This window comes from Miniopterus natalensis, chromosome 1, assembly GCF_054644295.1.
Source record: "Miniopterus natalensis isolate mMinNat1 chromosome 1, mMinNat1.hap1, whole genome shotgun sequence".
Taxonomy (NCBI): Eukaryota; Metazoa; Chordata; class Mammalia; order Chiroptera; family Miniopteridae; genus Miniopterus; species Miniopterus natalensis.
In genome coordinates, this window is record NC_142081.1 from 163,151,769 (window position 1) to 163,165,819 (window position 14,051).

General features: G+C 34.4%; 1 protein-coding gene across 1 annotated transcript; it reads left to right on the forward strand.

Annotated features, from left to right (window-relative positions):
- Positions 1-347: 347 nt before the first annotated feature.
- Positions 348-13,761, forward strand: LOC107541935 (sulfotransferase 1B1). Its single transcript, XM_016219122.2, has 7 exons — positions 348-495; positions 765-893; positions 4,128-4,225; positions 5,860-5,986; positions 6,663-6,757; positions 10,260-10,440; positions 13,412-13,761. Exons 1-7 carry the CDS (start codon positions 348-350, stop codon positions 13,522-13,524), a joined length of 891 nt encoding a protein of 296 aa, XP_016074608.2. The 3' UTR covers positions 13,525-13,761.
- The last annotated feature ends 290 nt before the right edge of the window (positions 13,762-14,051 follow it).

Below are 14,051 nucleotides of genomic sequence, written 5' to 3' on the forward strand. Positions count from 1 at the left end.
GTGATGGACTTATTTTGCATTAAGCCCATATACTTTTTAACACTGATGTGTGAAATGTAATTTTTAAATTCAAAATAAAATATGCAGTTCCATTTCTTTCCAAAGCTTCTACTGAAGACCTTTGTTCTGCTTGTCACTGAGCCAGGAGCTTTATACACTCAAAAATGCCCTTTGTATTTAGATCTCTGTGTGCTCAGTGTGTTAGAGGCCAATTTTACTTTGCGTCATGTTGCAGTATCTTAAGATTAACATTAGTTACTCAGCTTCTGACTTTTATGCTTTCATTTCTCCAGGATTTGATTGTCAGAAAATATTTTATTAAGAATTTGCACAATCTGGTACAAAAAATGAGTATCCCCAAAGATATCCTGAGAAAGAATTTGGAGATGGTGCATGGCTATCCCATGATCTATGCTTTTGTGGACAACTGGGAAAGGATTGAGCAGTTCCACAGCAGGCCAGATGACATTGTGATAGCCACTTACCCCAAATCAGGTGAGTTTTGTGGCCTGACAAATAGAGGTCTGACTTCAACCTTTGTTTTCTGAAAATCAACTTCTCTATAAAATCATTATCATCCTAAGTAAAATTAATATTCCTATCACTTAGTCTAGCTATCTACTTCAAGTATATTAAAATGGAAATTTGAGGCATAGAAAACTCCACAGAATTAAGTTTTTAATAGAAAGTGTTAGGATTCCAACAGGTACTTTATCCCTCAGATTTGGGTGATGGTTATAAAAACATGTTGCTTTCTGCCACAGGTACCACTTGGCTAAGTGAAATTGTGGACATGATTTTAAATGATGGAGATGTTGAAAAGTGTAAGAGAGATTTTATAACTGTGAAAGTCCCAATGTTGGAAATGGCTGTCCTTGGACTAAGAACTTCAGGTAATTTTAAACCATTTGGGAATTATAATTTTGTTATATTATTTATCTAGCATATTAATTATTGTATTTATGATTTCCACTGAAAAAATGGAGTAAATTTGGTAACATAAAGTGGAAATTTGAAAGTAATACAATAACCAAGGCATGTAGAGACACTGAAGTTTTAGTCTATGACATATTTGGGTGTGATAACAAAAAATGAATAAGTTTTGTTGTAGGAAACAATTAAAAATTTGGTCAATAACATAAGGAAAGTACCTTATCTTTTATTGACTTTTGTTGTGTAGAATTTGATGGATTAGAACAATAAGCTCCTAATTTAAGACTTTATTGTAGTTAAATAAGTAAAGAAGTACCAACATCTCCTAAAAAATAAAATTTATTATTAATACAGTTCAATTTTTATTTCTTAATTCTTTGAGTGCCTCTAAAGAATTATGTACTGTTCTATGGGCTAGATACAAAATTATTAGTAAATTAGATGTCTTAATCCCAAGGAATTTATGGTAATATAGGGACATTAAATAAGTAAATAAACTATCAATATGTGCATGTTATTGGCCTTATGTACCCAAAGAGTAAGGCTCAGTGAAAGAGAACAACAGGAGAGTTTACTTTAGATTGGATTATTAGAGACATCTCTCTTGAACTGAGACCTAAAACCATGCACATAGTTGGAGAAAGCATATTTCAGGAACATGGAGTATTAGCTACAAAGCCCTAGATGCAGAAAAGGCACTGGTGTGGTCCTGGGACTAGAAAACAACCGCAACAACCAACAACAGTGAAAGAAGGGAAGTATGAGATGCAAAGCAATTGGAGGCTAGACAGAGACAGGTCATGAGGGCTTGTACTTTTTAAGCAGCAGTGAGCTAAGAGACAATCAGTAAAGTATGGTGTCCTGTAAGCAAGTGAGAAGTGTTAGGAAATGAGGCCTGGCTCTTCCATGCTGCTGGAAACCTGGCATAAGTACAGCAGTGAAACTGTATATCAATTTAAAGAGCAGAATCCTAATTTTCTCCCCTGCTGTAGCTAGCTACTTGCACAGGCGGAGCAGGACCAGTTGGGAGCATGTCATTCCTCCTGAGCGGTGGTGTGAGGTCAGTCAGAGAGCAAATGCTAAAGCTTGGAACTAAAGGATTATTTTTGAACAAGCATCCAAAATGAATGTTAGAGTGAGTGTAGACTCCGGGGCTGAAGAAAAGTAGGAAATTAAAGAAGTGGTAGAATCAAAGTAATCAGGGATATGGGAGGGGGATTATTTGTGGGAGACAGGAGTTGGAGGTGGTTAGTGAGGCTGCGAGCATTGCTGGAGAGTGAGTAGGTGAGGCTCACCAGGTAAAGGAAGACAAGTTGGCACTCAGATTTACTATGGGTCCTGAATGTGAATACGTGTGGTGTCGTTACATGTTCCCAACATTTATATTTCCCCATGTAAAGGGTTCCTTTAAAGGATCTCAATGGCAAAACAATGACAAGACAGAAGAAAGAGGTTGAGAAATCTTTCAGAGAAGCTGAGGGAGGGAAAGGGAATAATGTGAGGAAAGTGTCAGGAAAGAAACAGACGTAAGAGTTCATATGATGGCACTGAGGAATAGTGAGCTGTGGAAGAGTATGGTCTGTGCTTTCTACATGCTGAGTAAAGAGACTGTGACTACCAGGTCAGTAGAAGCATAATGAAATACCTTGTGGAATTTTATAGGTGTGTGATTAATTTTTTCATATAAAATTCAGGATACCCAATTAAATTTGAAATTCAGGTATCTATTTTATTTAATATAAGTATATTCCAAATATTACATGCAACATACTTATACCAAAAAGTATCTGTTGTTAATCTGAAATTCAAATTTAACAGGAATTTTTGCATCTTTATTTTCTAAGTCCGCCAACCCTGCCCGCATTGATCTTAAGGAGTTCTTAATACAACTGTGTGTTATATAATGCTCTCTACAGAGCATTTGTTGGTGAACAAAACAAATGCTACCCCTGTGTGTTTGGGGGTAGGGACATGGAAGAAGCATGGGAACTGATAACAAATAGGTAAATGAATGATGAAATTAAGTGCTATGTAGAATGTTATAAAGGGATGTTTTACTAGAAAGACTGAGTGGTTTTTTTAGTATCTGCAATAAAATTTGGCAAGCTGTTGAAGCATAGGGTTGTTTTGAATGAGTGAGTCAGATAAAATTTGGGGCAGGTGTGTCTTCATATGCAAAAGATGGGAAGATAATGTAGAATTAGCACGTAATCTAGAGGTTAGACTGGATATAAGTAATATTGTGAAATATATGTAGAGGACTTTAATATTTTTTGGATGTGACACCTGAAAGAGGAGAGAACAAGAAATGAGATCTTGGTGACTCTTGGAGATGACACCTTTAACAGCTGTATCTGGGGTGCGATAAAGGCCACTAGCCCATTAAGAGAATAGTGAGTGAAAGGGGTTAGCATAGCTCTTCCCAGCCTACGTCACAAATTCTCTGAGCATGCCTTTACTCCACAAGTGCCTTCAGACTGGCCAAGTCACTTATGTAGGGAGATTCTTCTGGCTCTAAACATAGAAAATAAATGAATGCTTTCTGCCTCAGGGAAGTTTATATATCCCTGATCCAAAGACTTAATGTGAAACCAAGTTCTACCACATAGTAGCTGTATGACTTTGGAGAGTTCAACTAATACCTTAAAGTTACACAACATTTTCATTTTGCATTATACATATGACACATAAAGGAAATAATGAAAAGGCAGGAAAAAACAGCTGATGCTACACAAAAATGACATCATCTATACTATAATAGCTGATGCAAAACAATAGTTGATGTGAGATTTACTAGATATCAATAACTCTTTGACAAAGAAAAAACATTTTTATAATTATTTATGATAGGCACAGACATGATAAAACCAAAGTGCTAAGGTTGCTATTATTACTCCTCATTTCGGAGGTAAAGAAAGTGAAATATAGAAACTGGGATACTTTCAAATGTCTCGCAGTGAGTAAGCGATAGAGTTGGAATTTGAATCCAAGAAGGCTAACCTCATAACCTATGCCCTTAATCATCATATAATATTGCCTCTTACAATCCAGGTTAATAATGCCTATGATTAGTTCAAAATTTAGTAGCATTATATACTGTTCAAAAATATTCTGAAAGGTTGGTTGAGAAAATTAGGAAATGCAGGCTCCTTGGAGACTCTAATATCTCTGTATACCAAACTGAATATTCCCAGGTGTAGAACAATTAGAGAAGAATCCATCACCCCGGCTTGTGAAGACACATCTACCAATTGATCTTCTTCCTAAGTCTTTTTGGAAGAACAACTGCAAGGTACACTCTAGACTGCCACTCAATTTTTTAATGTGACCATAATCCCTTCACTCACTCACATAGTAAATAATTGCTCAGGTGTTTTATTTATTTGTTACCTTGAGAGCTGAGCTATATAAGAAAGTATTTCCATGAAAGTGTTTGAATTTTTTTTTTATGCTCACCTTGAGGATATGTTTTTATTGATTTTAGAGAGAGGATGAGAGAGAGAAACATCGACCAATTGCCTACTGTACTTACCCCAATTGGGGATCTAACCCTCAATGTAGGTATGTGCCCTGACAAGGAATTGAACTCGCAAAATTTTGGTGTATGGGCCGACAAATCAATTGAGCCACCCATCCAGGGCTCAATTATTTTAGTCTAATCCTACATATTAAAAATTTCCAGTTATGTAGCAACAGGATTCCCATCTCAGTACAAGTCCCTGGATATTTTGATCTTCTTTGAAAATTCAACATAAGGAAGTCAGTTCTTATTTGATTGGTAAAATTCTCCAGTGAAACATTTATGACTTTTGGAGAAATTTGCTTTTGGAGAAATTTGAAATTCATTTTCTTCAGTAATTGTGGGGCTTTTCAGATTATCTATATCATCTCAGCTGACATTTGCTAGTTTGTGATGTGTGAGGAATTCTCAGTTGTTGAATTTTATAACGAAAAGCTATTCATAATATTCCCTTCTTATTCTTTTTTTTTAACAGACTTTATTTTTTACAGCAATTTTATTTGTTGTTAGGCCAATTTTAGGTTCACAGCAAAACTGAGTGGAAGTCAAAGCGATTTCCCATACATCCCTTGCCCTCACACATGTTTAGATTCTCCACTGTCAGCATCTCCCACCAGAGTGGTACATTTGTTACCGTTGATGAACTTACATTGATACACATTATCACCCAAAGCCCATAATTTACCTCAGGATCCATTCTTGGTGTTGTACATTCTATGGGTTTGGATAAATGTATTTGTCATGATATATATGTGTGCGTATATATATATATTATCATATCATATCATATCATATCATATCATATCATATCATATCATATCATACAGTATAGTTTTAGTGACCTAAAAAATCTCTGTGCTCCATCTATTTATTCCCCCCTCTCCCTCAACCCTGGAAACCACTGCTCTGTCTCTATAGTTCTGCCTTCTCCAGAATATTGTATAATTGGAATCATACAGTATGTAGCCTTTACAGATTATATTCTTTCACTTGGTATCATGCATTTAAGATTCTTCTATGTCTTTTCATGGCTTGATAGCTCATTTCTTTTTACTGTTTTTTTAGTTTCTTTTCTGTCTGGAGGTGCCACAGTTTGCTTGTACACTCACCTACTGAAGGACATATTGGTGGCTTCCAAGTTTTGGCAATTATGAATCAAGCTACTACAAACAACCATGCGCAGGTTTTTCTGTGTACTTTATTTTCCAACTCCTTTGGGTAAATTCCAAGTAGTGAAACTGCTGAATTGAATGGTAGGAGTATGTTTAGTTGTGTGTGTTTTTAATTTTTTAATTGATTTTTAGAGATTTCATGGATTTCAAATATGTTACTTTCTTTGCTTGTATGTTAATTTTTTCTTAAAAAACACACACACATCCATTTGATTTCTTCCCCTCCTCCGACAGGTGATTTATCTGGCTCGAAATGCCAAGGATGTCGCAGTCTCATATTACCACTTTGACTTAATGAATAATTTGCAACCTCCTCCTGGCACCTGGGAAGAATATCTGGAGAGATTCATGGCTGGAAATGGTAGGTAGGCCTTGGCCTAAAATTGATAAGTAATGTTTTTAACTTTTAATAACACTATTAACTATTGCTGGTATGAATTTTCCTTTCATAACATTTATTTTTCCCAAGTCAGTAACAAGTACATTCAAATACCATTTAAAAATTAAATCAAATATGTCTAATATTTTGCTATGGTATTTAATATATAAACCTGGTATTAAACACTGGCTTAATGAAAATATTCTCTAAGCTCTTTTCAGTTGCTAGAAATCCATTTTCACTTTCTGCTCACAGTAGAAATTGCTTACCTTGCCGAAACCATTAGTATAATCTGTTGTACACATACTTATAGTACTTAAATAAATAATTTATATAGTACTTCATAAAAGAATAGTTTTCTTCCATGTGAGGCTAAGTATAACCTAGTGGAGATCAATGTATTTTCAATTAAAGTGTTTCCTTGTACATAATATTTTTAAATCTGATTGTTTGTAAATTCATATTTGGTCTATATATATATATATATATATATATATATATATATATATATATATATATATATAATTTAAATTGGCCTTATATTCTCAGTCCCCTTGATTATTAATGCCACAGAATGTTTGAACATTGACTTATTTTTCAGAAACAAATCTTTAATTTTATGAATGCTCATGGAAATAGACTTTTTCTCTGATTTTAGTGGCCTATGGTTCCTGGTTTAATCATGTTAAGAGCTGGTGGAAGAAAAAAGAAGAACACCCAATACTTTTCTTGCTCTATGAAGATATGAAAGAGGTAAAATGATAGAAATTCATTCTGGGTAATTCCTCATTACATCCTGGGGTAAAAAGATTAACATAAAATTTTCAGCTTAATCTATGGAGTCCAAAATGATATAATTCTTCATGCCTACTTCCCCAAATCTTAAGATCATTAATGACTTTCTAATTGTAAAACCTATAACATTTTTATTCCTCTTACCCCTCTTAACCATTGTATTTATTGTGAGCACCTTTTCTTTCTGAAATTCTCTCCTCCATTTAACAGGTTATCATACTCTCACAGCTTTTCAGTGGATCTTTATCTATCACTTGGTCGCTTCTCTTTTTAAGCTGTTTACTATATTTTGGTGCTCATGTCCATGCCCACTATTGCCAAAACTATTTATGTGCTGTTGATGCCTTCAAAACTTTAATTTCTACACTGAATTCAAACCCATGCTTTTATTTAAATGACCCTCAAATTTAACATGTTCAAAACTAAACTAATCTTGCTTCTCTCTCTCCACCAGGTAATCCTTTTCTTCTTTTATTCTCTCTTTTGATTAATGATGTTATATGTCCATTCAGTTTTCAAAGCTTGAAATTAAATTGTCCTCATTAGTTTCCCTTTAGTGAATATAGTTCAACTATGTCTTGAACATCCCATTGGTTCACATGCCCTATTACATTCTTCAAATGTGCCCCCCTCCTTTATTTGCTTACTACCTCCCTCTTAGCCAGGGACTCATAAACATTCATCTTGTCTCCTGTATGAACTGGCATTAGTTCAAATACTACTGCCAGATCCCAGGCCTATTCTGGAGCTCTTTCACTTAAATTAGGCAAATGGGAGGAGTGTGTGTGCCCACACACGGGAAATATATGGAAACCAAGCTTTTCTAGTTCTACGAGCCTGGGCATACAAATGAGAATACTTGTTAGACTTTCAGCTCATGATGGAAGGTGCCATACCTACCGTTCTTTTGTTGTTGTTAACCCTCCTCACCTGAGGATTTCCTAATTTTTAGAAAGAGTGAAAGGAAGGGAAGGAAGGAGGGAGAAAGAGAGAGAGAGATCGATTTGCTGCCTCCCTCACTTGCCCTGACTGGACCAGAATCGAACCCGTGACCCTTCAGTGTGTGGCCGATGCTCTAACCACGGAGCAACACCAGCCAAGGCGCATATCTACCTTTCTTGTGACTGCATTCGCAGTACCTAATTTAGCACCTACTGCATAAATAAGGGCTCAATGGTCATTTGTTGTGTTAATAATTGATTGCTTGAATTAATGAATAAATAGATGAGTGAGCAGTAAAACAAACATTTTAGTGACTTTCTTACTTTGCCTACCAGAAATCATGCCCCAGGTAAAATCTCCCTTGCTCCACATATTTCTAATTAACCCCCAGATTATTTCTCACATCTTATCAAAAAGAGTCCTCTGCGTTTTTCTGCTCTGCACAGGCTCCCACCCTCTGTCATACTTGTTTGCAGCCCATAGAGAACCTGTGCTCTAAAACTTACCAATGTTTGAGGCAATTAATGTCAATTTGGTGGCATACACAGCTAAAGTGGTTTTGGTTAATATGATTAAATTACATATTCTTTATAAGAGAGAAAAATGTTCTTCTGTTCCAAGTATCTCTCTTCCTGTAAACGTAAATAACACTAGCTTTCTGAAAATAGAAATTTTATCTTCTTAATATAGTTTCTTTTCTCCATAGAATGGAGAAATACGTTTTCTGACCTGGCACGGTATCCAGATTCTGAGTCACACATATGCTGTATCCCACATGACTCTCTTGTGTCAACCTTTCCTCTTTACTGAGCTCACATGCCTTATTCAAATCAACTCATTTAAATTGATCTACAGTGTGTTTTAATCAGCTTTATAAACATATCCAGGTACTTTGTATCCCATTCAAATCTTCTATATAGATTATAATTAAAAGGCAATGTTTTTCTACTGCCATACAGATATTCTTAGACAATGTTATATAAAGAGGTTTAATATAATAATATTAGAGCAAAATTATAATTACATATCAAGAATAAAATTCAGAGAGAAGCCTAGTAATTTACATCAGGTTTATTAGTGCCTTCATAAATTCTCAATAAATGAGCTGAAAGAGAAATGCAGCAGAGGAAGACTCGATAGGAGCCAGCACTCTGCACTTGAACTTGTGCTGGTTTATACAGTAACATCATCACTGATACTTTGGCTGTGGCCAGGTTATTCTCCAAACAGTTTGAGTCCCTAACAGAAATTGCTCTCTATTTGCCTGTCCATCTATGTGTTTTCTTAGTACTACGACTAGCTTTTCTTTTGGCTTTTTCTCCACCATCATCATTTCTGACTTCTAATTTATTCTAAGCATTGCCACCCCTTAATTAGTCATCTCACTTTTTCCTCATCAAGCTGTCACACATAAAATATTACCATAATTTCCTTTCTAGGGAACTCCCTGCCAAAACATATACGTGTGTATACATGCACCTGCATGTGCGTGCACACACACTCAGAGTTAATAAGACACGTTATTAAAAGCTGTTTCTTTCCTTTGGCGTTACAGATACAGTCCAAATCCTTCAATGGGACATCCAAGGTTGTTCTCAATTTAAACCCAGTTTATCTTTCCAGTTTTATAGCTTCTATCACTCCTACGAACAACTTACATCTCACTCTGACCATTTTGCTATTTTTCTCCCTTGAACATACTATGAGACACTAATACTTCTAAGAGTTGTAACTTTTTTATTAATGGAAATTCATTGTCCAACACCTCAAAAGACTATACACATCATGGTAAATTCTGACTCATCTTTTTAAACTCAGCTTAGATATCAACTCTTCGAAATCTTTCTAGACATCTCCATGCAGATTTTAGTTTGGCTTCCTAAAATGTTACAAATATTAAGTTTGTCTCATTAAAATCTGGAAAATGATCCATTTCTCAGATTTTGTTCTTTTTATCCTCAGTGGTTAATGAATAATTTAGGTCTCGATATCTTTGCTCATCTATTAGAGTTTATTTTTAATAACCTATGTTTAAGCAAGGCCAAGTCAGTGTTTATACTTGATGTTGTCCATGAATTTATTATTTTTGTCTTTAAATATTGTTACTAAAAACAAAAAAGAAATTTTGATTAAATGCAGAAAAAAAGAGATGGAAAGAATAAAAAGATATTGGGTCTCTAAAACATGCACAGTTCAAATCTGATTACAAGTCAAGCTTAAAATAGCCCTTAAGATTATTTTCTATAAGTATTGTTAATATTTAGCTCAAGATTTGTTCTTCTTGTACTCTAAATGTAAATTAAAAGATTTATAACAAATAAAACATTTCTACTTTATTTTTGCTAAATATAAATTATTGGTTTTTTCATTTTTATAATTAATTGTTTAAAATTATTAATGACAACCAAATATAGATTTAATATTCAAAATAAACATTTATTATAACAGATTATAAATATTATCATTTTTTACATTATGTTTACCACTTTCTTGGGTATGTCTCCTTCCCCACTAATAGAATCCAATGCAGGAAATTAAGAGGGTTGCTAGATTCCTAGAAAAAAACCTAAACGATGAGATCTTGAATAAGATCATCCATCACACCTCATTTGGAATGATGAAGGACAACCCTCTGGTGAATTACACACACCTACCAAGTACAGTGATGGATCACAGCAAATCTCCTTTTATGCGCAAAGGTGAATATTTTTCTGAGTTTAATTTCCCCTTTTACTTTCTTATACATTACTCTGACAGGAGGATTAGCTTTGTCATCTCTTCCAAATTACTTAGCCAGTTTGGGCACCAGTTTCCTCACTTGTAAAATAAGCACGCTAAAAATACTAACCACAAAAATGTTGCTAAAATCAGATTAGCAACTGTTAAAGGAAATAATGCATGTAAACCTATTGTCAGAATACCTTGAGTATTTGATACATAGCTCTCCTCTAATTTACTACTCTGCTAAATGGGACTGGTCTTGTCAATTCTGATATGAGTCATTCCAAATGTGTTGTATCTAAATCCTCAACCTTTGTCTAAATTGGCATAGGCCTCTTTCTGCTCAGCGATAAACTGTCACTCAGTACAGTACCATATTCTTTAAAGTCCTCATATTATTTAGAAAATAGTGGTCACTTTGTTCAAAAGGACTCACCAGAGAAAGGACTTTTTTTAATTCTATGGAAGTTTTTTGCTTCCAAAAAATATTGTCTGAATTATAGGACACATGGAATCTAAATTTAACTTGGGAAGATGACAGTAGAGGACTATGGCATTCATTGTTGAAATACAGCTTTACTTCCGTGTCGCTTTTTGTATATGATTTGTGTTAAAATGTTTTATTAATGATAAAAATAATGCATTTAAAAAATTATTAACCTAAACAAATTTGAGAAATTATTCACCTAATAATGCTACCCTCTGTTTTCAATATTCTTTATTGAATTGCTGCACTGGGAGGTAAATATAACCCTAGGAATGTATTGTGTATAGAAGTGTGTAGAAGAAAACCCTTAATTTTGAAAGAGTTATATGGTTAAATTTTTTATAAAACATTTTTCTCCATAACTTATTAAAATAGAAAATAGTTTCAGTGTTTTAAAATTGTTTTTCATTTTCAAAAACACTACATTTAACTTTTCAAAAATAACCTCTAGTATAAGAGGGCAAAGCAAATTTTTCATTGTAAATGGTGCATTGTAAGTTTGAAAAAACCCCACTAATAATACATACATATTTTCTAGTGGAAGACTCAGAAGATTATCTTTCTAAAACAAGGCACATTTTTATCATGTCAGGTCATTGACTGAAACTTCTAGGAGAGATTTATCCCCAGTCATATGAAAATTGATACCATTTTATGCGTAGGGTATAGAGGTAGAGGAGATAAGCTCAGTATCTGAATTATATGGTTTCTCCAACTTCAACCTGAAAGAGTGCACACTGGCCTAATAAGAGACACAGTTTATACATGGGCTCTGGAACTGGTAAAGAACATGTCCTTTGTGGTTAGACTGGTCTGGAATTTATCCGGACTATGCCACTTGCTGAATTTATGACTTTGAATACATAAATTAATCTGCCAAAACTCTGGTTACATCACTGAAAGTATGGAGAAAGTACTAATATCTATGGCACATGTTTTTGGGGAAGATTATGGTAAATGATATGAAGCATTTGGAATATTTTTCTGATAGTAAATAATACATAAAAAAGTAGCCAGTCTTATTAAACAGTTCAAGATTCCTCTATTTATTCATTCATGCATTCAATAAACATTTAAAGAATACACATTCATTCATTAATTTACATATAGGAAAAACTCTTCATGAGCATCTATATGTGGCACATATTCTCCAGAATATGCAAGGCTGAATGGCACATGCGTCTGCCTCAGGAGGCTCATAATGCAACGCAAGAGGCGCTTGTAAACGGACGCTGAGGAGGCCTCAGAGTGAAATGACCAAAGGGCTAGTCAACTCTTGAAGGATGCTTTGTTGGATAAATCAATGTTATAATTTAGTGACACAGTAGTAAAGGTAGTAGGCACAGGATAGATGATGTCCAATATTTATATCTCTGCCCCAAATTGCAACAAAACAGAAAAATCGGCTTTGGCCAGCATTTATTGTATCAAAAATTTTTTTATTCTTTCATTTTTCTTATAAAGCAAATGTGTTTGTGTGTGTTAATTTATATTCAGAACAGACAATCATTCATTAGAGTACTTTAAATGTGACTCTTTACTGTTAAAGCTGTGCTCTCTGTTTTTAATGACATCGTCATAGATGTACTATCCTGAATATACACTCCCCTCACGTTCCTAAGAGCTCTTGCCATCAGGTGAACATAGAACAAAGTATAATAACCAAGGAAACAAGCTGTCTAAGGGGTGCCTTTTATTAAAAGGGTTTGAAATTTTTATCAAACCATCACAAGTTAATATAGATTGCAAGTCAATAGGATATATTTAATATTTCATAACAGGGTAAAGTAAATATTTTCCTCCAAGCACATTGGCACCACATTAAAATTTATTTTTAAAATAAGTATTTAATAAGCATCCAAGATGAAGAAATTAAATAAATTTATATGACAAAAGTTTACTTTTGTAAAGATCATTCAGGGATGTTATGTTTCTTGCTGTTCTTCTCATCTAAATGCAAATATAAGTCTAATGAACTCAGAAATAACAAGTATCCTACAACTATCATACCACCCTCATGTGTGTATCCTGGGAACTGATTCTAATCAGCTTTTTATTTTATGGCTTGTTTGTGCTGATGAACACTCCTTTGTACAGTTTCCAAAAGTAACTCATGAAATAAAATATGCCCCGACCAGTGTCCAGTTGTAACCCCATGACCCAGGAAAAATTAGAAACTCTAAAAGAATTTCTTTTAGGAAACTATGCATTGTACAGCCCATAAATTTGGACAAGAAAATTAACCCTTCTCAGTATGTGTCTTTAAATGTCAAACTCTATAGTTATACGCCACATTTTAGATGGGAGGAATTACCAGTACAACAGAAATGACATTTTAAAGTATTCAAATACAAGGGAAGTCTTTCTTTAACTTTTCTAAGGCTTTCTTTTGATATATGTTAGCTTTTCCTTCATAATGGAAATATTTTATTTCTTCATGTTTTTGTATATCTTATTTTTAGGGATTGTAGGTGACTGGAAGAATTACTTCACAATGGCCCAAAATGAGAAATTCGACGTTCTTTATAAGAAGGAAATGGCTGGAAGTGCCCTTCAGTTCCCCACAGAGTTTTGAAGAGCCTAAGCTGCAAATCTGAAAGAACTGACCTGTAATTTGTTGAAACAGGGGCAGTTATGACTTGACTTGGGCAATCAAATGGGTTTTTAAAGGAACAAATGTGCTTTTAAAACTTTGATTTTTCAGTGTCATTAATCAATTCCCAGTTTTGCTCCTTACTCAGGCTGCCAAATTCTGTAAAGTTAGGACCAATCATTAGTTTTTTGTAGAATATTCTTGCCTTTTCCTAGGCTAGCTAGCACTGTCAAGAAAGTATTTATCCTACCCAATCCCCATATATTTTGGCTTAAAATTAAGTTTCCCTCCCTATTAACATGGCCCAAGAAATGTTGTTTGCACACTGACACCATACTTCCTAGCTCTGCCCCAGTTTCCCTTTGCTGAAAACAAATCTGGACACACTGTTCCACTGCTGTCTTCTGGGTTTCAAGTTGTTCCCTGAGTCATAGCTCAAGATCTTGCAGTGTCTCTATTTTGATAACATGCTTCATGTCCCAAATTATGTGGTTTGGATTTTGGAAATG